The 23,799-nt window shown below is 40.5% G+C and overlaps 1 protein-coding gene across 9 annotated transcripts in view; it reads left to right on the top strand.

The window, feature by feature from the left end:
* The window catches only part of ADGRA1 (adhesion G protein-coupled receptor A1), an 873,110-nt gene that overhangs the window by 689,206 nt on the left and 160,105 nt on the right, over positions 1–23,799 (top strand). For all 9 annotated transcript variants that reach the window (XM_033941640.1, XM_033941643.1, XM_033941641.1 and 6 more), the window contains 2 exons: positions 10,937–11,144; positions 12,072–12,280. In XM_033941640.1, coding sequence (XP_033797531.1) covers positions 10,937–11,144; positions 12,072–12,280 — 417 coding nt within the window. The remainder of the gene's footprint in view (positions 1–10,936; positions 11,145–12,071; positions 12,281–23,799) is intronic.

Genomic DNA, 23,799 nt, shown 5'->3' with positions numbered 1-23,799 from the left:
GACTTTTTGTGGCAGAGCTGACATGGGCAAGAGCTACTGGAAATTATTCCTGCCCTGTCAACTCCACTAGACCACCAAGAATTATAAGGTAGTCTGGGAGGGGGGCTACTCTTTGCATTTATTTTGTATATGTGTAGATGTATAATGTGATTGGAAATATGCAGTTATGATCTTGAATAGTAGTTTATATGGTGATTAAAATGCTCCAAATAAATGCTTTTTATACAAAAGTTTAGCAGAAATTTGAATCTAAATTTGGGATGATAAGCTCCTTAGAAATTAGCTTCTCTGTGGAGACATGACATTAACTGTTGTTCCAAATGAAGCACAAAATCTGCTACTGTAAAAGCACTTTGGCCTTTAGTTTCAGTTTCCATTAGCTGAGGTTCATGTGTGTGGAGGCTGTTTTCCTTGGAGATAAAAATATGTTTTTTCATCATGTAAATTATTATATATATTCTGTTTTGGATACTCAAGTTTCAAGTTTAATTAAGTTTTAATATACCGACCATCGACGTGCACCTGGCCGGTTTACAAAGCTAAAAAAAGGTTAAAATAATTTTTTTGTAGGGGAGTTATGTTTTGGGGTTTGTTGTTCAGATTATCCTCATAACTACGGAAGCTAAACTTACATGTTTACACTCATTATCTAGAGTACACATTTTAAAGAAAAACTGTCTATAATGAGTCTTTTGTTGACATTGTAAGTAGCATACTATGCCATAATATGTACTGTATTTTTATTTGAGTATGTATGTCACTGTATTGCCTAAGTTTGGCTTTTTTTTGTCATGCACCTTTAACAAGGCTATAAATAAATTCTAATAAATTAATGTGCAGTTATATATACTTTTATCCCTTGCGTGTAATTCAGTTTCTATTTATTGTACAGGGTGTCCTTGTCACAAATATATGTCAGGAAAGGATTGCTTATTGTAGAGCAGTAAGATAAATATAGGAGGGGGGGAATGAACACAAACAAATAAACAATATACCAACTGGACAAACATATCTTGAAACATTAGGAAAGGGAAGAAGGGCAAGTTACAATTGAGCAGTGGAAAAGGGACAGGATAAGAACATATAAGGAAAGGGTAAAAATATAACCATTTTCGATCACTGCCTGAGCCTATTGAGTTGTAAGCGAAATGGTGGAGAACAGTGTTAATTTGCTTGAAATTGTATCTTAAGACTCAAGAGTGAGCTGTCAGAGCAAAGATAGTGAAGTTGAAGAATCTGGAGCGTTGTGAGCAGAATGCCAGGCAGAAATAATATAATAATAATAATAATAACTTTATTCTTGTATACCGCCATACCCAGTGAGTTCTAGGCGGTTCACATTAGTTAAACAAGGATTACATGCGGTTAAGAATTGGTTGAACAGATTTACATTGATTGAATATAGTTACTTGCATCGTTACATTAATTAAACATAGTTGTGTGCAGTTAAGTAATAATTGAACAGAATTGCATAGAGTTGGGTGTTGGTGTGAGCAGGGATGCAGACAGCGGAGAGGGTGACATTGGGGAAAAGGGTCGGGTGGGTCGGGGGGGAGGGGAAGGGGAAGGGCGAGGGGAAGGGGGTAGGGCGAGGGGAAAGAAGGAAGGGGGGATTGGGGGTTCTTTGGGGAGGGGACCTTTAAGTATCGTGGCATTGGAAGAGGTGTGTTTTGAGTAGTTTTCTAAAGCTAAGGTAGGTTGGAGCCTCGAGGATTAATTGGGTTATCCATGGGTTTAGCTTGGCGGCCTGGAAGGCGAGGGTTTTGTCGAAGAATTTATTGGAATGGCAGAGTTTTAGGGAGGGGAAAGCAAATAACTGGATTCTGCGGGAGTTCTTGTTTCTGTGATTCAGGATGAAGTGTGGGTTAATGTAGTGTGGGGCTAGGCCGAAAACTGTTTTGTAGCAGAAACAGGCGAATTTAAATAGGACTCTGGATTCAAATGGTAGCCAGTGAAGTTTGTGGTAGAAAGGGGTAACATGGTCCCATTTTTTCAAGCCGAACAGCGGTGTTTTGGATCATTCTAAGTCTTCTGGTGTTTTTCTTCATGGAGCTCAGGTAAATGATATTACAATAGTCCAGTATGCTGAGGACGGAGGATTGCACTAGGAGGCGGAATGATGAGTCGTCGAAATATTTTTTTATGGTGCGTAATTTCCAGAGCACCGAGATGCTTTTCCTAACTGTAGCGTCGGTGTGTTTCTCCAGGGTTAGGTGTTTGTCCAGTGTGACTCCTAGTATTTTTAAGGTTTGTTCGAGGGGAAAGGTCAATCCTTTTACTTGAATTGTGGTGTCTATGATTTTGTCTTTGGGGCTAGCCAGGAAAAATTTTGTTTTGTCGGGGTTTAGCTTCAGTCTGTAGGATTGCATCCAAAGTTCTATCTGGTTGAGTGTATTTGAGAGGAAGGAGAGGAATTCTGGTGTGAAGCTGGATAGCGGGATGACTATTGTGATGTCATCAGCATAGATGAAGAATTTAAGTTTGTGGCTATGCAGAAGATTACCCAGGGAGGCAAGGTAAACATTGAACAGGGTGGGGGACAGGGGGGAGCCCTGCGGTACACCACAGGAGTTGTCCCAGCTGTATGAATAGGAGTCATTCTTAAATACTCGGTATGATCTGTTACTTAGGAATCCCTGAACCAGTTGAGGACCTGGCCGGAGATGCCGATGTATGCAAGGCAGTCTAAGAGAATGTTGTGGTCGACTAGGTCGAAAGCACTGCTCAGGTCGAGTTGCACGATCAATGCGCTGGAGCCCTGGCTAAAGAGTGTGTGTAAGTTGTCTAGGAGAGAGGCTATGATGGATTCGGTACTGTGATCAGAGCGGAAACCTGATGATTTTCATTTAGTATGTTGAATTTTTCCAGATATGTAGTTAACTCGGTGTTTACCACCCCTTCAGTTATTTTGGTGAATAATGGGATACTTGCAATTGGTCTGTAGTTAGACGGTGAATTGGGTGGTTCTTTTGTGTTTTTTATGATTGGGGTTATCGAAATGTGGCCCTGTTCTACTGGAAAGCTCCCTGTGGATAGAAGGCGGTTTGTCCAAGCCAGCATGTTGGCTTTGAAGTGGATCGGAGCAGTTTTCAGGATGTGTGGGGGGCAGGTATCCAGTCTGCAGAAGGAGTTGGAGTATTTCTTGAAGTATTTGTTAAAGGTGTGCCAGTCAATGGGAGTGAATTGGTTCCAACTTAGGTCCGTTCTGGTCCCTGGGTCTCGTGTAGTCCTGTCTGTGTCTGGTAAGATTGGGAAGTCCCCGTGGGGGTTGGGGGGGAAGTTAAAGATGATCTTAGTTTCTGTGTCTTGGAGTTGAAGAAGTCTGCTACGGTGTTAGCGGTTAATGAGGATTCGTCATCATGGTTATCGGTGCGTGTCTCTAGGTTATAGAGGTCGTTGACCAGTTTAAAGAAGTTGCTACTGTTGATTGTGACGTTTCCGATTTTGTGGGCGTAGAAATTTATTCGCTTTTCCGTGATGAGTTTTTTGTAGTTTTTTAATTTGAGTCTCCATGCTATTCTGTGCTCCTGGGGTTCCAGATTTAATCCAAATTCTTTCTAATTTTCTAAGGTCCTTTTTTAACAGTAGTAGCTCTGGGTCAAACCATCCCTCTTGATTTGGAGTTCTAATTGTACGTGTTTTTATGGGGGCAATTTTATCTAGAATGTTTGTGCTGTCTTTGAGCCAGGAGGTCATAAGTTGGTCTGGTTCTTCATTTTGTTTGGCAGTGGTTTCATAGACGGACCAGAATTCGACCGGGTCGATCTTACCTCTGGAGGTATGAGTTTTGATGTGGTTTTTTTTTGCTGTTTTTGGTGGTTTTTTGTTGGCCGTAAATGGAAAAGCTGCATAGTTTATGGTCAGACCATAGGGAGTCAGACCAGTTGTCTTGGTTCCAGAGGAATTTGGGATTGATTTGCTCATTGGTGGCAAATGTCACCAGGTCTAGTTGGTGGCCTCTTTCATGGGTTTTGGTGGGCGGGGGTTTGAAGTACGGTATCCTAGTTGGGAGATTAGTGACCAAAAGTCTGATATATCTGGCTGGTCTAACTGCTCCAGGTGAATATTAATGTCTCCGCATAATAGGTTGTATGGACTTGCTAATGAGTTGGTTAGTAGGTATTCTGCGAAATCCTCCTTGGCTAAAGTCCATTTATTGGGTGGAATGTAGAACAGTGTGATAGTTAGGGAGGAGGCCAGTGACTTTGAGGTAAGTGAGATGGCTAGTGTTTCTAAGTTGGGGGAAGATTTGGCGTTGAGAGTGGTGCAGTTGAGATGGTCTTTGTAGATAATAGCTAGTCCTCCTCCCCTTCCCCAAGTTCTGGCTAGGGATAGGATCTTGAAACCTTGGGGAAGACAGTCTTTGATGATAATATCTTTATCTGATATCAGCCAAGTTTCCGTGAGTAGGACAAGGTCGGGGTTGGTTTCGGTTAACCAGTCTTTGATCAAAATGGATTTGTTTCTCATCGATCTTATGTTTATTATTAGGATTTTTTATTAGGATTTTATATACCGCCTATCAAGGTTATCTAAGCGGTTTTTACAATCAGATACTCAAGCATTTTCCCTCTCTGTCCCGGTGGGCTCACAGTCTATCTAATGTACCTGAAGGTAGAATCCTTGGAGGGTCTGGGTATAAGTGAGGTCTGTTGGGGGGTAGTGGGAGTAGGCTAGTTTTTTCAGTGTTCTGTGTATTTTTTTGCGGGGCTTGGTTGATTTGTGTGAGGGGGGAATTGAGGTGGGGGAAGAGCCTGTGTCAGCGGTTGCACCTATTTCTGGATGGTTGTAAGGAGTGTGGGATGTGAAGGTGTGGAATTTAGATTTGACCATATGGTGTGAGGAGTGGAGAACTGGAATGGGGGCAGAATAAATTGGGTCGGCTGTGCATATCTTGATGGTGAGTATGCCTTTAGTTGCGTCTCAAATGTCGCATATGAACTTTCAGCGCAAAGATAGGGTAAAGAATTCCAGAGAGTGGGAGCCATGACAGAGAATGAGGAATTCCTGTGAACGTCAAGGAATAATTGTTGAAATGAGGGAATAACTAATAACTGTTGGGATGACCGAAGAGTTCTTTGCAGAGAGTATTGAACCAAGAGGCTAAATAAGAAGGAATGGAGAACACTCAATGATATTTGGTGAGAAAGTATATTGTACTTGAAAGGAATGTAATATGAGATGGGAAGAATATGCTCAGCTTTTAAGAGTGGTGTAACGTGGTTTAATTTGGAATGGCGATTAAGCAATCTAACTGCAGTGTTTTGGACTAATTGTAACCTATGCAACTGGTATTTCGGGTGACCAATGAGAATGAAGTTCCAATAATCAAGCTTGGACATTACAAGAGAACGTATAAGAATACGAATAGAACTTTGCTTGAGGAATGAACGAATTGAACAAATTTGATGGAGAGCATAAAAAGAAGAAGATACCACCTTGCAGGTATGAGAATGGAAACTTAAAGTATTGTTTCAAATTTCAAGTTTTATTAAAATTTGTTATACCACCTTATCAGACTTCAAGGCGGTTTACAAAAGTAAAATACATAATCAAATGAACAGGAGACAATGTCATAATAAAATACAATAATATACAGACGTGACAGAACCAATAGAATAAAGGGGAAAATTACAGTGTATAAAGAAAAAGGAGGAAGTAGGGAGGAACAAAAGGGAGGGAAGACAACGCCTAGGTTTTTGATTGTTGATTAATATTTTAGGGAGACTCCATAGTGAAATTCAAAGTATTTCTTGGTGAATTACTTGAAGAAAAGAGCAGCACTGCGTGGTTTTTTTTTTAAGCATTAACTTTGAGTTTGTTGAGTGTGAGTGTCTGCAATTATGTCCAATTTTGGAGATGGATGATTTTTCCCTTCAAGTATCTCTTTTCCTCTTCCTCCACCCCACTTCAAATCCAACTTCTTTCACTTCAGATCAATTCCCACCATCTCTCTCTCTGTCCTTTTCCGGCCCCATAAGCTCTCCCCCCATACCCAATCTGGCAGTTCTTTTAATACCTTCCCCCTTAAAAAAAAGAAGTTAGTCCAGGAGAATTCCACGGCCTGCATGTTCCCCCCTCCCTTCTTTCCTCACCGGTCCAATTTCGCCCTCACCTTGTGTCTTACTGAAAAATCAGCCAGCCTTGGCAACGATTCAGAAACGTTGCCTGCAGTTCTCCTTCCTGCTTTCCATCTGCCGTGGTCTGTCTCCAATTACGCAACTTCCTGTTTCTACCCAGGTGGACCGCAGCAGACGGAAAGCAGGAAGGGGAGCTGCGGGCAACATTTCTGAATCACTATCGAGGCCGGCAAATTTTTCAGCAGACACAAAACAGATCCAGATATTCAATGCTGGAAACTGTTTATGCCTCAACATTGAACATCCAGGGTCAGTTCAGCCTGTGGCTCTGAGTGGTTCAGATGCTGCTTTTTGCTGCAGGTTGAAATTTTGACTGGGATCTGTTTAGGCAGGCATTCCTTTCTTCTTGAAGTATGTTACTGTCGGTCTATCTCTGATCAAGTTTCAAGTTTATAAAAAATTTGTTGTACATGCAACGTCAAGTACTTCAATGTGTATAATAATTTAAAACTAGGATGTTACTTTTATGCATTACAATAATATTGTTTATGACTTGGGGTCTATTGCAACTCACTATTTGCATGTTGTTTGTGTGTTGATTGTATTTTACCTGTGAATGTTTGATTGCAAGCTGCCATAAACCTTGGCAACTCAGTGAAAATTTTTTTTTTTAAGAAATAAATATAAAATGGGAACTTCAGAATCATGGAAAATGAATAGCGGCTGCCCGCCTTTATCTACACCTGACATGGCTCCATGTTTTGTTTGAGAACTGAGGAAGTTGATGATGTCTCTTCTGAAACTGAGAAAAAAAACATCACTGAACGCCCTATTCTAATGAAACATGGAGCCATGTGGATGCAGTATATCAGGGGAGTACTGCACTGACCATTAGGTTACTTCTCCACTCCATACAAATAGGCAAAATACAACAAAATTAACACTGGAATTCAATGCCAGAGAAAGTGGGAATAGAAGTTAGCTTAGCAGGTTTTAAAAAAGATTTGGTAATTTTCTAAAAGAAAAGTCCATAAGCCATTACTAAGTTGGAGGGAAAATCCACTATTTATTTCTAGGATAAACAGCATAAGATCTGATTTACGCTTGCAGATTGGCCACTATTAGAAATAGGATACTGGGTTTTATAAACTTTTGATCAGTCCCAGTATGGTAATGCTCATTTTTTGTTATGTCACTTTTTGTGGTAGCCTGTTTTCATGTGCTAACCCTTAATACCCACCATAGATGCTAGAGATTTGTCATGCAGATTTCTTAACCCTCATTCTGTTTGCTATACCAATCCTTAATGGGTCCCCATACTTTATAATATGTATCTGGCTGTTAATATTGTCCAAAGCATGGAGACTATTGCCACGTACTTTCGCAGTGTGCTATAATTCCACTTTCTGCTGCCACCTCATATAACAATGAAAATATTGTCAGCCTTTCCCCTCCACATGTACCATTTAGGAACACCTAAAACCTCTTGTCCCATCATCTCCTAAATGGGGATACTCACCTGATCCTACACCTCTTTTACCATTGGGATTCCCACCATATGTGAGAAAAAGCCCTCCCATGTTGTCCACATTCTCTCCAGCATTTGGTATCAGCCCTTCAAAAGATTTTCAGAGTCAAATTCATCCCATATAGAATGTACACTGTTGGGTTAAATTCTGTACGGGATGGCTAAAGTTTCAAGTATCAAGTTTATTTAAAATTTCTTATACCGCCTAATCAGACTTCTAGGCAGTGTACAAAATCATAAAAACATACATTGGCTAAAATACAGATTTAAAATGACAAGTCTTCTCTAAGGATGATGACAACATTCAGAGACATTTAAACCATGACAAACAGGAACAGAGGGTAAGAAAGGCAAGAACTACGATGTTCAAGGTAAAAGATAACATTTAGGGGAGAAACAGTAGGGGGGAGATACTGAAGGTATAATCATTCTAGGTCGCCCTTACAAGGGCAGTTAGGTCTCAAAAGTGTAAAAAAATAGAACAGTCTTAAGCTTTGTCTTAAATTGATTAAGGATAGATTTGTCTCGTAAATAAGCTGGGATACTATTCCATAAAGAGGGAGTATTCACGGAAAAAATGGAAGACCTCATTGTGTTAATGTATTTTAATGACGGAATAGAAAGGAGATTCTGAGCAGATGATCGAAGAGTCTTAGAAGAGCTGTATGGGATAAGAAGATTATTAATGAATTCTGGCTGATTATTTTGTCGGGTTTTGAATAACAGAAGGATTTTATGGGTGATCCTGTGTTCTACTGGTAACTAGTGTGCTTTGTATAAAAGGGGAGTAATATAACATAACATTGTACTTATAGACCGCGTTACCAAAAAGTTCTACACGGTTTACAAAAGATTATAAACATAATCATATATTTGAATGAGTCATTTAGTCTTTAAGAAACAACTGTGAGCAACAATGATTGAAATTCTTTTTCATGAGAAGCTGCCTGAGATGCTAAAGAGTGATTTAGGAATTTCTAGCTTTTACAACCATTTACAGATGGCTAAATTAAATAGAGCATTTGTGCGTAGCTATGGAAAAACTATTAGCCAGATAAGTAGGGGCTGCACCATATAAAACATTGTAACAAAAACAGCCCAGTTTGAACAATACCCGAGTTTCCACAGGCAACCAATGCTCAGGTATTGTTCAAGCTGGGCATGCCATATTCAGTTGAAAAAGAGTCTGAGGATGTTGCATTAAAAATTACCTTGGATGACCGTTCTGCAAAGAAGGATGAGAACCAGTCCATGACCTGGTCTGTGATTCCAATTTCGCTAAGACGTGACAGAAGGAGCTTGTGATCTATCGTGTCAAATGCTGAATGAGGTCTAAGGATATGACTGACTGGTGGTGATCAAGATGATAAAGTATTTTTGTGGTTAATCCAATAAGTGAAACTTCAATGGAGTGGTGTTGATGGAATCTAGTCTGATTTGGGTGTAAAACTTTAGTTTGCTCGGTAAAATCTGAGATTTGGTGAAAGATGATTTTCTACGTAAGCTTTACCAAGAAAGGAATATTCGCTATGGGACGGTAATTAGAAACTTCTTGCATTATGATCTTATGGTCCTTGATTATTGGGTGGACGATCACCTCTTTCCATATTTTTGGCAATGTTCCCGAAGATAGGCTTGTACAGACCAGTTTTAGGATGTCCGGACCAAAGACAGAAAAAAAGCGTTTCAGAAGACGTGGTGGAATAATTTCTGGTGTTGACCCTTTTATGTTTAGTGAGTTCAGACATCTCTGGATATCCTGTAGAGTGGGTAGAGTACATCTCGAGCATTTGGAGAGAGGAAGATTTGTGGATGCAGTCGTATTGACTGCAACCCCAGGGACGGAGGGAGTGGAATTAGTGCTGATGACACTTGCTTGTGAGATAGGATGCCGCATGCTATGTACAAATTCTATATCAGCAATTATGCATGTAATTGCTGTATTTATGCAGCATTTAATCACAGCTGATTATGCCATGTTAATAGCTGATGTAAATGTTACTACATTTTACAATTGCACATGTAACTGACAAAGGATTCTAGAAGGTTAGCGCATAAATATTTGTGCAGCCCTGACCACTGTTCCCTCTAAGCTGAGTGGGAGTCCTCCACTTACAGTCCAACCAGTGGGAGGAGCTGTTTCACTATCACAAGCTCCGCAGGACTCCAGGGAGCCTTCTTGTACCTAGCAATTCAAACCACAATACTGATGCACCACCCCCTACTGGCAGCAATGCAGTTGGAAGACTACTGCTCAGATTAGAGGGAATAGTGCCCCCATTTTTTTGTTATTTTAGAAAACATGTGTCTTGATTGACTGGTTAGACAGTGGTAGAATGCCTACTGCTGGCTACAATCGAGACACCGTTTATAGAATTTGCTCCTTATTTTTCTATAGAATACTAATGTAAGTGGTAGAAAACCCGCTTCCACTTGCAGTACCCTTGCTTATATCAGCCCTATAACTAATATCAATAATCACATCTAGATGTTAGCCAGAAAGCAGGTAACTTACAATATTTTATAATTCATGAGCATATTTGCATTCGTTGTCCATGCACAAGCCCGCCAGCAAAGAATGCATTATCAAGGCATTGCACACACCTTTCCTCTAGTCGATTATCTGTAAGAGCTAATTTATGAATGTAAATAAATTTCGCAGTTTGCACAAGTTTTTGCCACTTAAAATTAGGTGGCTTCGTGTGGAATTGCCTCCTGAATAGTCTATATTAATATTTTTGTTTGTCAGAGTTGTGCTTGTGTTCGCATAGTTTCTGTGTCATATTTATTAAAATACATTGTAGAATAAAAGAATTCCCTTGTTACGCAAGCAAGATGCAGGCTAAAATGCTTAAAACCACTTCCTTTATGACATATCATTATTTTTTTTTATTCATGGTGTGTTGTAATCTCTCTTTCAGCATTTTCATTACTCTTTTAAGCTTCTCCCTGGACAAAGGGCTTTAATGTAAGTTGCATGCTCTGATTTGAGTGGAGAAGAAAGCCTTCTAGAGGTTGTCTCTTTAAATCAGATCTGCAGTGTTTATGGACCCTGTAGCAGGCATGGTAGGAACCATTCTCTCTGCTGCAGCAGGGAGTTTGACCATATAGATTCATACAAGCAATCATAATGCTTTTCCCTTTTTATATGCCCTGTTCCAATCCCATTCCCATGGTTACAGCTCCTGCTTCTATGGTTGCTTCTAGACTGCTGGAAAAGGAGAAGCAGCTTATATTCCTTGTGCACAAGTTTAAAACATAATGAAAGCTACCCTGTTGTGACTTGCATCTTAAAATTTTCTTCTTCTTTTTTTTTCTGATTGTATAGAACGCTGTAGCAGTAGCTTCAATTCATTTGCCACAGCCTGTCTTCACGCAGTCTTCATCCTTACAATCTGTTGATAACTCCACTTACAAGCTGCAGGTTATTGTCTTTCGGAATGGAAAACTCTTTCCTAGCACTGGAAACTCATCAAATCTTGCGGACGATGGGAAACGTAGGACCATTGTCACACCAGCTGTCTTTGCAAAAATAGGTAAGGGACTGAACAACATTATTATCTTTTACCTAAAAGCCACACTTCATTATGTGCTGTAGAATGCTGCGGTCCTCATTGTGATGGTAATATTGTCCTTGCCTATTTATTGGGACAAAGTAGATACAGGCTACCAGTGTTTAACCCACTTACACCGACTTGTTTACAAAAAAAGTATAATTACTGAGCTAGTATATGCAGTTTGTAGATATGGAATGGTTATTTTGATTTAGCATTATACGAATGTATCTAAAATCATGTTTCCATAAATTGAATTTTATTTCCATCTATAGTTAGTTTAATAGCAATCATAACTGTCTAAGCCAATATAAAGAACCTACAGGTTTAATAGCCTATTCACGTAGCTTAATAATCACTCCACTAAGATAAGTACATTTAAACCTTCGTTGAAATGGTTTAATATACAGTTGTTCATATTATTTTGACTTCGTGTTCATGAAGGTCTAACATTTTCATCCGGCATAGTTTTATGAATTGCATTGACATTTCATAAAATGCAAAATGGTGACTACGAATATGTGTACAGATGGTAGATTCTGAAAGCACAAAATTATTTCATTTCTGAATCCTTCCCAAGACCCGCAGATTGTGGTTTATTTACACCCCCCCCCCCTGATTATTCTAACAGTTCTAATTGATCTTAAACAATCAATGTAGCTTTAACCAGCATCCACAAATCAATCAGGCACTTCAACAGGCTGCAACCATTATTCAGATCAATTTAGACGGTGCCAAACTTTTAGGATTTGAATATTCCCTCTGCTCCTAATTCAAGCAAGCGGGAGATTGTGGGGATTGTTTAGTTGTCCACAGTCCAGCACGTTCCAAGTGTGTCTTTATTACCTTCAGCTGCTGTTTGAAGGATTTTTGTGCTCCATTTTTCTCACTCAATCCGTTGCTTTACAGATGGGTACAGTTTGGGGAGCCTCACCAAGCCTGTGACCATCGGGCTGAGACACTTTGTGCAAGGCACAGACCCCATCGCAGCCTTTTGGGATTTTGACCTTCTAAATGGACATGGAGGCTGGTGTGGAGAAGGGTGCCACATAATCAGCACTGCAGACAATATTACCACCATTAAGAGCACACACTTCAGTAACTTTGCAGTGCTCATGGTGAGTACCTGATCCGAAAAATACAAATAACACAAATTCTCTTCTGTTCTTTATGTCTGCCACCCACAGTTCCCAGTAACTTTCCAAGCTTTTATTTTTATTTTCTGTTCCATATTTCTGTACCAAGCCGAGGAAAAGTGAGGTACCAGCTAATCAGTGAATAGATCTTTTGGCCAGCTCCAGGTAGCGCTGAGAGACGAGCCTAATTATAAATGACATTTTAATTCAGGGAAAGCATTCTATACAGGAATGACAAAAATAATAGAACTGTAGAGTGTGTACTCGTGTGTCTTCTGTATTCCAGTAAAAGGTTGCCTGCTTTTTTCCCTGCCTGGTGCTGTGTTGATCATACTAATTAGCTGCCAGCTTACCGCAATGTTGAATCATTTAATAAATGCTGAGAGACTAGCAACTCATCACCTGTTTAAAGAAAGGCATTATTTTGTCATTGTGGCAGTATGGGACTTGGGAGCAGATTCACTGATAATCAATCTTTTTTTTTTTTTTTTTACAAATGTAATGTGAATGAACGCATTCTTTGTGCAGACTGCTCTTGGGTTTTCCCATTCATGCTTGCTGTAATTCTGCATTCACCTCAAACAGAAAGTTATTTGGATTGTAGCACAAGAAAAAGGTTAATCTGTTTGCTGACTTCACAAATGAGAAGAAAAGAAAAAACAGGAGGGGGCGGGGGGGGGGGGATAGGTTTGTTAGCTAGCACGTGCCGATTAAAGTGAATACCTGGTTTTCAAAGTGAAATAAAAATGGTTTCTGATGAATCCATTGTAAAATGGCTAGTTCATTCCTTCCCTCAGGGTTGCTGAGGACTGATGCAAGCTGTGCTTGCATATTAGGTACCATTTGTTTGCATTAATAAAAGCTGTATAGTTGAGTAAATAGAGCTTTCTGTGTCTTGGTAAAGGACTGCAAACACAGATGACAGAAGAAGTGAGAGGGATTGTGCGGAGAATGACAATCTGCTGTTGTCAGATGGAGCACAGATGTCATCCAATCATTGCAAGGGGCTGGGACAATGAGCAGTTTGATGTGGATATTACCGTCCACTTTATAGAAATTGATTTGCCTCAGAATTAAGTGAAATTTTTCACCCCATGCAGAACTGCCACACAAGTGTTCCTGAATTTCAGAATGGATGGTGTGCCCTCATTTTCAATGCAGCCACGGTCTCTAGTTTCGAAAGGGCTTTATTTCTCTCATTTTTCTTGCATGGCAAAACTCTTTGGATCCCAAGAAAGCAAAGTCATATTTATTTTACTTACGTGTGTTTCCAAACTGATTATCTTTCTTGGATGCATGCCCCCCTTTAAAAATGCCAGTGCTGCAGTGAAACTATTTTGGGAATTTCTTTCATTCAGCACCTGTTAGCTTTGCAGGTGCCACACCCAACATGGCCGTCATATCTATGATTACTGGTGTGCCCCAGTAAATTTAAGAATCTCTGAATTTAGAGAGGAGACGTATTGCTCAGTAGAATAGGATGCCACTACCTTTTCAAGCACATTGTGCAATCCTAAATTATGCAAAAATAATAAAACACAGAAAAGTCTCTTCCACCCAACGTGAACATTCTTTTTATTGATCTAAACTAATAAACACTGTAACATTCTCTGTTAGTGGCTATTGAGAGACCGAGTGCTACTGTGTTATCCTAACTGCTGGGAGAAGGGCTATAGTGCAGATGCCAGGAGGAAAGTGACCTGGGAGCCAATATTAATAAGCAGCAGGAAGAGGAAAAGGGTAGAGCCAGATGCGGATAGGAGAAGTGCATGTTAGGAAAGTGATAAGCTGCCGTTAGACAGATTGGGCCCGATTCTATAAACCTCACCTAGGTCGGTAGGTGCCTAGGAAAACGGTGCCTACTGTGTGCCATTTAGAGTTAGGCACCATTTGTAGAATCCCACCTAGTGGTGCCTGAACTGAGATAGGCATCGGTAGGCATCTATATATACTTAGACGCCAGTATATTAGGCCAGGTTTTTCTTGGCCTAAAATATCAGTGCCTGAAAGGAGGTGCCTAACTCAATCCACACCCAAACTCTGACCCTAAAAACACCTACTTTCCAGGTAGATCCCTTGGTGTAGATGCCTACATCATGCCCACCAAGTTAGGCACCTATCGGCAAATTTATTATTTTTTTAAATTGTCTTCTAATGGCACTTTTCAATTGACAGTGCCGATTGAACCGATTTAAAAATTGAGTTAGGCGCCTAGATTAGCTAGGTTCTCAAATCTTAGTACTTAATGGTAGGCACTTTTTATAGAATCAGGGCCACTAGGCTGATAGGAAGTATGATACTGCTGGTCTGTAAAAAGGAGTGGCACTCATAAGTAGGGTGAGAGGAAGGAGAAGCAGCAATGTAGGGCAAAGTAGGAATGGGCAGTTATGCTAGTTCATGTGAAGAAAATGATGGAAGGCTTCTTAAGCATGGGTTAATGTTCCAAAATTTGAAGAAGAGGAGGAACCATAAGTAGTTCACACGAGACTGTTTATGTAATGGTCCGTGCTAGCAGTCAGCAGTGGTGGTGCTGTGGGAAACTGGGTAGGAATCATAAGGAGTCCTGAAGGGAATTTCCCATCACTCATTTTCTTTTCCTTTCTGCCTTTATTCCTCATATTTTCTAACCTGGTGGATTCTGTTGGACACTGGGGGGGGGGAAGTGTTGGGGCTATGGTAGATGGTGTGTGTGTGGGGGGGGGAATAAGTGTTTATAAAATGAATTATTAATTTGCAATAATCAAAAATGCACCCCAATAAATTATATTATTAAAATATCAGTAAACACAGATTTAAAAAATATCTTTACTTAAAAAATAAAACACTGAAAATTATCCCCCTCTTTTACTAAGCTGTGGTGGCGGTTATTAGCGCAGGGAGCCACGCTGAATGCTTTGCGCCGCTCCCGATGCTCATAGGAACTCTATGAGCATCGGGAATAGCGCAGCTCCATGCACTAACTGCTATTGCAATTTAATAAAAGGGGAGGTATATTAGAAGAGGGGAGCAAGTGGCATGGTCAGCCCATTGTTTATTAGACTTCTTTCTAAAACCTCCTAAATTGTTGAAAATTAAGAATCAGTTTGAAAATAAAATGTTGGGCTGTGGGAAAATTGATAGAGATCAATTCTGGCAAAATGTAATGGAGAGTTTAGAAGAACAGAAGTATTAGTGTTAGTACTATGATAGATGATTGGGATAACTCGGTTGTAACTGCTTTAGATAGGATTGCACAATTAAAGAGATGAAAATTAGAAGGAAAAAGATTTCTCCTTGGTTTGATGAGGTTCTGGGAGAACTTAAGAGAAGTTTGGAGAGGAAATGGCAGAAAATAAAGGTTGGTAGAAAGTTGGAGAGGAAATGGTAGAAAACAAAGGAAGAAGAGACTTTTTTTAGAATGGAGAGGGAAATTTAAAGAGTATAAAATTAAATTGAAATGAAACGTAAAGGGAGCGTTATGAAAAAAAAGAATTAAACAAAATGAGACAATTTTTCACATTTTTACAGAGTTAAATTGGATTCTGTTACTTCCTAAGCAAAGTCTGTACCTACTGCAAAAAAGATGGCAAGTTTTTTTAAATCAAGTTTCAAAAGAACTGCCAGATTATGTTATATGTAATGAAGACTTAGGCATTGCTGGTGATTTATGTTGGACTACCTTTACTCTGGTCTCAGAGGAACAGATTTTACAAGTTATATCACGCTTATCAAGTAAACATTGGGGGGGGGGGGGAAGAGGCGAGCGGTGGCAACTGTGGATAGAGTCATAACATGGGGATCCCCACCAGCCATTACAGCCATCATAAAGGTGCCAGAACAGGTCCACTCATGATTACACCACTGATAGTTCCTTTAACCCATGGATCACAGAGAGCTTGAAGGGTTCAGATCGTCTTTGGCCCAAAACATATTTGTTGAATCCTGATGACTCAGGAGGCTTGTGATGCCAATCTTGGCTTCTCAAGGCATCCATTAGTGATGCCAATCTTGGCTTCTCAAGGAATCCATTAGTAGGCTACCTGTTCCTCCACTAACCTTTCCAGCATTAAATAAATTAAATTCCATCAGATGTCAACATCATGAATAAGATGATGTAAAATGTCTCTACTGCTTCCTGTTACTCATGTAGTTCATGCCAACCCTTCAAAATCCAGTGGAAATTTTTTTGGCATGTGTCAGTCATTGTCTTCAGGACAGGAATGGGTGCTTTCCTTGCTACTCAGGCCTAGAAAATCTCTTTCTGACAGATGCAGCAAGTATGAAAATTATCTAATACCAGGAAAACTCCCTTCAGTACCTTAACTTACAAAAAGCTAGGAAGCATGGTAATTGGTCTGTGGCCTAGCTGTCAGCCATTAGGGCATTCTTCTTATTTCTGCTAAGATATGGTTATCATCCATTGCCAAGGTGTACAGTGCATCCTACTGATACCCTTCTCCTTTTAAACCCTACATCTAGCTATGAGTGTGTTGTGAGAGACAGATAGGTGTATGTATACTGATCTAACTAGTCCAGGTGTCACTGGTGAAATATATATTATTATCTTCTGCTTTTCCCAGCTCTGCCTACAGTCAGGTCCATAACTGAGGATGCAAAGTTTCAAACTCAAATTCTTCATCTACGCAGATGACATCACAATAGTCATCCATCTGTTTCACACCAGAGTTGCTTAACTCTCTATCAAGCTTACTCAGTCAGATAGAACTCTGGATGTTATCCTATAGATTAAAATTAAACTCTGACAAAACTAAATTCTTCCTAGCCACCCCCAACGACAAAATCAAAGATACCACAATACAAGTGAATGGATCGGATTTCCCCCTAGAATAAACCTTAAAAATACTGGGAGTCACCTTAGACAAACATCTATCCCTTGAGAAACACACTGATCTTACTGTCAGGAAAAGCTTCTCGGTGCTCTGGAAACTCCGCACCATAAAAAAATACTTTGACGACAACTCATTTCGCCTGTTAGTACAATCCTCCATTCTCAGCATCCTGGATTACTGCAACATCATTTATTTGGGCTCCATGAAGAAAACCACCAGGAGACTAAAACTGATTCAGAACACCGCAGTCCGCCTTATATTTGGCTTAAACAAATGGGAACACATCACTCCCTTCTACCATAAACTGCATTGGTTACCATTTGAAGCCAGAGTCCTGTTCAAGTTTGCATTCTTCTGTTACAAAACAGTATTTGGTATATCCCCAAGCTACCTCAACCCACACTTCAATCTACAACAATAAGAACTCCCACAGAATTCATCTGTTCGCCTTCCCCTCCCTAAAACTATGTCACTTCAAAAGGTTCCTCGACAAAATCTTCTCCTTCCAGGCGGCTAAACTGAACCCATGGCTAGCCCAAGTGGTGCTTGATGCCCCCACCTACCTTGACTTTAGAAAAAAACTCAAAACACAACTATTCCACGGACAGAACCCTTAACACACCCTCTCCTACTTCTTCATCTTCCATCAATGCAGGTGAATCTCCACCTACTCCTTCTTATCGTACTCTCCTAACCTGTTAAACTTCAATGACCTGTATTTTTTCTGTAAATAAATATTACCTTCCTATTGTACACTCTTGTATATTCCTGTCAATTTCAATGGCCTGTACACTCCTAAACTGTTAACTCCAATGACTTCATTGTTTGTAACCTAATTAATTGATGTGAACCGCCTAGAACTCCCTGGGTATGGCGGTATACAAAATAAAGTTGTTATTATTATTATTAATCTGAGGGTCATCCACCTATTGAAACTTGTCCTTGAGGTTACTTGGTAATTAGGGATTAAGAGATGCTGCAGTCTCTTAAACCTCATGTTCCTAACCTCCTGCAGGGATTGGTCATCCAGAGCAAGCATTTCTTTGATGTACTCTGCCTCTGTTTTTAATACTGTCTAATGCTTATCCCAGGACAATGTTGCTGAACATTACTCCATCTCCTCCATGGAGATTCATGTTGGAGTCTACCATCTCACTAGGGAAAGAAGATGTGGGCTCACCTTGGGAAATGTATTTCTATTTTTCTACAGCTTTTTCATTGCTATTTACTCTGCTGTATGGATCCCTCAGCTTAGGATCACAACATTCTCTTGAACTTTGCTGGAAAGGTTGCTGCTTTTGCAAATGATGCAGCATGCCACTGCTGGAAAAATAGCCCATCAGCTTTCTTCAGCTAATAGTCTTCCTACAGTAATTGCATTCTGCATACTGTGGATCCTGAAACACTTTAAAATTCCTCCATGCTACCAAGGTATCGTGAGGCTGCAGCTGCTCCTGCAGGAACTGGGGGTGGGGATAGAGAAGATAAAAGGCCAGGGGGCATCAAACTGTGGGGTGCTCTTGGAAGTGGCGTACCAAGGGGGGGCAGTCCGCCCCGGGTGCATGTCCCAATGGGGTGCACAGCCGGCCACCCTCCCTATTCTGCCGCTGCTACTTTCCTTAACCAGCAGCAGTGGCAGTAAACTGTAAATACGGGTGTCCAGCAGTTTTTAAGCTTCTGGCCGGCTCCCCTGCTCAAAGCCGTGGGTGTCGGCTCCTCGTACGATCCGTGGCTGTGTTGGAAGCGTTCCTTCTGACGTCACAATGTCAAAGAGAAGGCTTCCGATGCAGCCGCGGATCGCGTGAGGTATAGACGCCAGTGGCTTTGAGCAGGGGAGCAGGCCAGAAATGCTGGGCAGGGAAGAGAAATGTTGTTGCTGCACATAGAAGGGGGGGGGGAGGCGTAGAAATGTTGCTGCTGCACAGGGAAGGGGAGAGGGTAGAAATGCTACACAGGCAAGGGGGGAGAAATGCTGCACAGGCAAGGGGGAAAATGCCGCTGTACAGGGAAGGGGGGGTAGAAATGCTACACAGTCAAGGGGGGAGAGAAATGCTGCTGCTGCACAGGGAAGGTGGAGGAAAAATGCTGCAAAGGTAAGGGGGGGAGAAATTCTGCTGCTGCACAGGAAAGGGGGGAAGAGAAATGCTGCTGCTGCACAGGCAAGGGGGGGAGAAATGCTGCACAGGCAAGGGGGGAAATGCCGCTGCACAGGGAAGGGGGTAGAAATGCTGCACCGTCAAGGGGGGAGAGAAATGCTGCTGCTGCACAGGGAAGGTGGAGGAGGAATGCTGCAAAGGCAAGGGGGGGAGAAATGCTGCTGCTGCACAGGAAAGGGGGGAAGAGAAATGCTGCTGCAGCAGCACCCAATTGGGAAGAGAAAGGGAAGGAGGGTGAAGGAAGACAAAGGAGATGAACAAGAGATGCCAGTCCATGGGAGGGAGGGAAAGGATAAAAGGAAAGGAGATACCAGACCATGAGGGGGAGGAAGAGATGCCATGGCATGGGGGGAAGGAAGGGAAGGTGATAGAGATACTAGACCATAGTGTGTAGTGGGAAGGAAGGAAGGAAAGGAGAAGAGAAAGAGAGAGATGCCAAAGCATAGGGGAGGGGGTGAAGACAGATAAATGGAGGGGGGTGATGCTGAAAGGAATCATGTGCAAAGGAGAGAAGGGACACAGGATATACAGTTTATTGAAGGGACATAGAAAGAGGGAAGATGCCATATGGAAGAGAGAGAGGGGGGACAGTAGATGGAAGGGGCAGAGAGAGTGTGGGCAGTAGATGGAAGGGGTAGAGAGAGAGGGCAGAAGCTGGGTGGAAGTGGCAAAGAGAGGGCAGATGTTGCATGGAAGGGAGAGAGGACAAACGCTATATAGAAAGAAGAGAGCAAAGAGATGATTATAGCAGAAACGACAAAAGGTAGAAAGATTTTTTTGTTGCTTTACTTAGAATCAAGTAGTATTGTAACTGTATTGATAAAAGTTTATAAATAGGAAATGGAAATAAGGCAATTTTTTGGACTAAACCCCTTTCCTCAGGTCAGGACAGGATACCATAATAGCAGTATACTGTACTGTTCTGAAGAAAGATCTAGCCTCTGAAAGCTAATTGAAAAATGGATTAGTCTAATAAATGGTATTTTCTTATTTCTCATTATTTGTTTTATTTCTATTTGTTAATTTGTAAAGTGGTGATTGTTGTGTATCAGTTTTTTCAAATTTACATCTACTGTCTTTATATTTTGCACAGTATTAGGGGACATGTGTCACTGTTTCTGTGGTATTGCACTGCATGCAGAGTCTAGTTTCTTGGTGGTTCAGTTTAACTTTTGTCTTCATATTTCTATTTTTAGTTTGTGATTATTCCAAAGGGTGTATCTCTGTTCTGTGTGTATGAAAAGGACATGGTTTTCTGTTGACATTGACTGTACAGGATCAATTGTGCAGGATCTGGCTTGTTTAGCTTATTTAGTTTTACAATGTGTATGTTGGTGTTCTAGTGCTCACTGCAGTATTAAAGATGCTGCCTTTTCCTAGGTACACTCTTGTTGTGCGATATGTGGATTGTTACTAAAAATCATATTTTTCATATAGATGAGGGGGGGTGTCAAAAAATGATAGGCCCCGGGTGTCACATATGCTAGGTACAAAATAATTGAGAACAAAAACTGATATCAAGTGGAATTATAAGGTAGACCTCAAACACCCAAGGCACTACTTAACATCTTTTTTTGTGCCCTTACTGGGGTGGTGTTCTTATCATTGGTCTTAGCAAAAGTGGCTTCTGCAAAATAATTTTTTCATTAATTAATTATAAACAGTCTCTATATAGTTAATAAAGTGCATAAAGTGCTGTAAAGGAAAGGCACTTATCTTAGTGCCTTGGGTGTTTGAGGTCTAGCTTATAATTCCACTTGATATCAGTTTTTGCTCTCAATTATTTTGTATTCTGATTTGATATATTGGACAATTTTGAATTTTCCTCATTTTACTGATTGACATATGCTAGGTACGCCACTGGCTCTTGGCAATATGACTCCAGCATCTTTGTACTTAACAAGCTCTCCCAATCCCTCTTCAAATATGAAACATTCAATATCTGATGCTTTATGTGGAAATCTCTCATATAAGGAGTTGTCAAAAATCTGTCTCTGCCCTTGTTAGCAGGGAAAAGGGTACTTTGTTGTGTTGGCTCTATCTGTGTCCTCCCACCTCTCCATCCTGCATCACTGGTTCCTTCCTCTGCTCTTCGGTCTGGTTAAGAGTTGATAATTGTTTTTCATAGCTACACTGGAAACTGCAGCTCCTGGTAGTCTCTTCTTAAAGAAAACTCTTGATTAGCTTGCTTGGTAGACTATAGAGGGCTATACTTCTAGAACAGTGGTCCCCAACCCTGTCCTTGAAGACCACCAGGCCAATCGGGTTTTCAGGCTAGCCCTAATGAATATCCATGAAGCAGATTTGCATGCCTGTCACTTCCATTATATGCAAAAATCTCTCATGCATATTCATTAGGGCTAGCCTGAAAACCCGATTGGCCTGGTGGTCCTCCAGGACAGGGTTGGGAACCACTGTTCTAGAACACTTTTCTATCCTTCTGTACTTGTGCTACTTCTGGTTCTAGATGTCTTACTTATCTATCCTCCTCTGCTTCTATGTCCATCTCCATACCTACCGATCCCATGTATTAGGATTTGGTCATACCAGATTGTAAACTGTATAGAATGGGACAGTATGACAGGGTTTGCCATGCAGATGATTACCAAAAATTGGAAAAATTGGGACAGGCTTAACTTTTCCTTTTGGTGGGAGTCTATGTTTAGGTTATAGAAAAAAATGAATTCAGTCATATTAGGTCATTATAATTTTTTTTTTAAATTAGTATGGGACCCATTAACAAATTTTCTTAATTCCGAGTAGTTGTGTATTTATTTATTTTTACCTGATTTGGACATACATCCAGGGTGGGTGGTTGGGAGGGAGGGGGAATACATTGGGTTTTCTTCTTGATTGGTTATAATGAAAATGGGAGGAGGAATATGTTCTTGTATTGAATTTGATTAAACATAAGTGCTGTCTATGATAATTTGCTGTGCATAGTTTAATGCACTTTTGAATGTAATGTGAAAATTAATAAAGAATTAACAAAAAATAAAAAGAACACGGAATGCATTTATAGCATTGCATAACCTAGTAGCGTTTTCAAAATGATAAGTAATAGTAGTAGTGGTAGCAATCGATATTCTTTCTTTCTGAAGTCAGAGGGTAAAAGACATTTTGCAAATCATTTCTCTCTGCTTGTGAGCCAAATACACTGATAGCTGTGGAATTCTATAAATAGCTCTCTATTCAGGTGCTGCTAGGTGCCCTAATTGTGGCCACCTAGCCTAAGTTTAGGATCGGTGCCAAACTTAATTTTTTAATTGGTTTAATTGGCATGATAATTGACCACGCTACTTTTCAGCCAATCAAAAAAAATAAAATAAAATTAAGCAATTTAAGAGTTTGGAGGCACTGTCCAATACCTAGGGACTCCCAACGACACCTTTGTTAAAAAGTAGGCATGATTATGGGTGGAGAATAGACGTGACTGAGTCAAGTGTTGTTAGGCATCCAACATAGTCATTGACTGATTAGGTGAGTGAAAAGCTGGCTCCTATGTCTGGGATGCCTAGCGATGCTTAAGTCCGCTTAGGCGCTGCTAGGCACGATTTTATAAATTTTTTTGATTGACAACCATGCTACTAGACAGACATTGTTGCCTTGTGGCCACCAGCTCGAAATTCCGCAGAAAGCTGTAAAACACAGTTTTGTCTACTTCAAACACAGTCACTGAGCTCTCTTGGCCCTTTATGATGCTTAAATTCTATTTTATGAGACCACTTTACAGACAGAGAGTGTTGCCCTGCAACTATCAGCAGAAAACTCTGCAAAATTTGTAAAACATTCTTATGCTTCCGACATAAATCTGAGTCGCAGAACTGAATGCTCTTTGGATGACGTTTTTTTGTGGTTTTTTGTGTTTTAATTTAAGTCTCTACTTCAAAAGAATTGTTTTCCAAAGTATTGGAGCAAGCACAGGATCACTTCTGTCTCTGAAAACCTGAGAGAAAATGATATTCTGCTCTGACTACACGGTGTCTTTCCCCGTCCAGCTGCTCACATGGGATTTAGATAAGTCAGGCAGAGTTTGTGTTGTTTGGCTGCTTACCAAAGTTTCAACATGATTGACTGAAGTGCTTTGTGCATCTAGCTTGTGCCCGTCTCATCCCCCCTCCAATGTGTCTGTGCTTGAGACAGCACATTTGCTGAAAATGAACGAAACGAATGGCGACTTAGTTAAAAGTGTGATCCAATTTGTCCATTTCAGTAAAGGTGAACTGAAACAAAAATGCCTCCCTTTGTCAGGTTTTCCCTTTTGGCCAAAACCAAATGTGATTCTCTAATATCTACACAAGCTTATAAATCCATGTGAGAATAAGCTGTCATTTATAGCTTATGTGATAGCTTGAGTGAAGGTTGGATGCAGAGCCTCCAAAAACACAGCCACACAAAAGGAACAATTCTAGAAAGAGCATCTACATTTAGGTGTCAGTTGTGCATACTAATTTACAGACTAGACACATCGGTGAGTGTGACATGTCACAAACTGGCATTTATGCACTTGTGAGCT

The sequence above is a fragment of the Geotrypetes seraphini genome, chromosome 4 (assembly GCF_902459505.1).
Source record: "Geotrypetes seraphini chromosome 4, aGeoSer1.1, whole genome shotgun sequence".
Lineage (NCBI taxonomy): Eukaryota > Metazoa > Chordata > Amphibia > Gymnophiona > Dermophiidae > Geotrypetes > Geotrypetes seraphini.
Note: the sequence above shows the minus strand (reverse complement) of the source record. Positions and strands in the feature narration are given on the sequence as shown.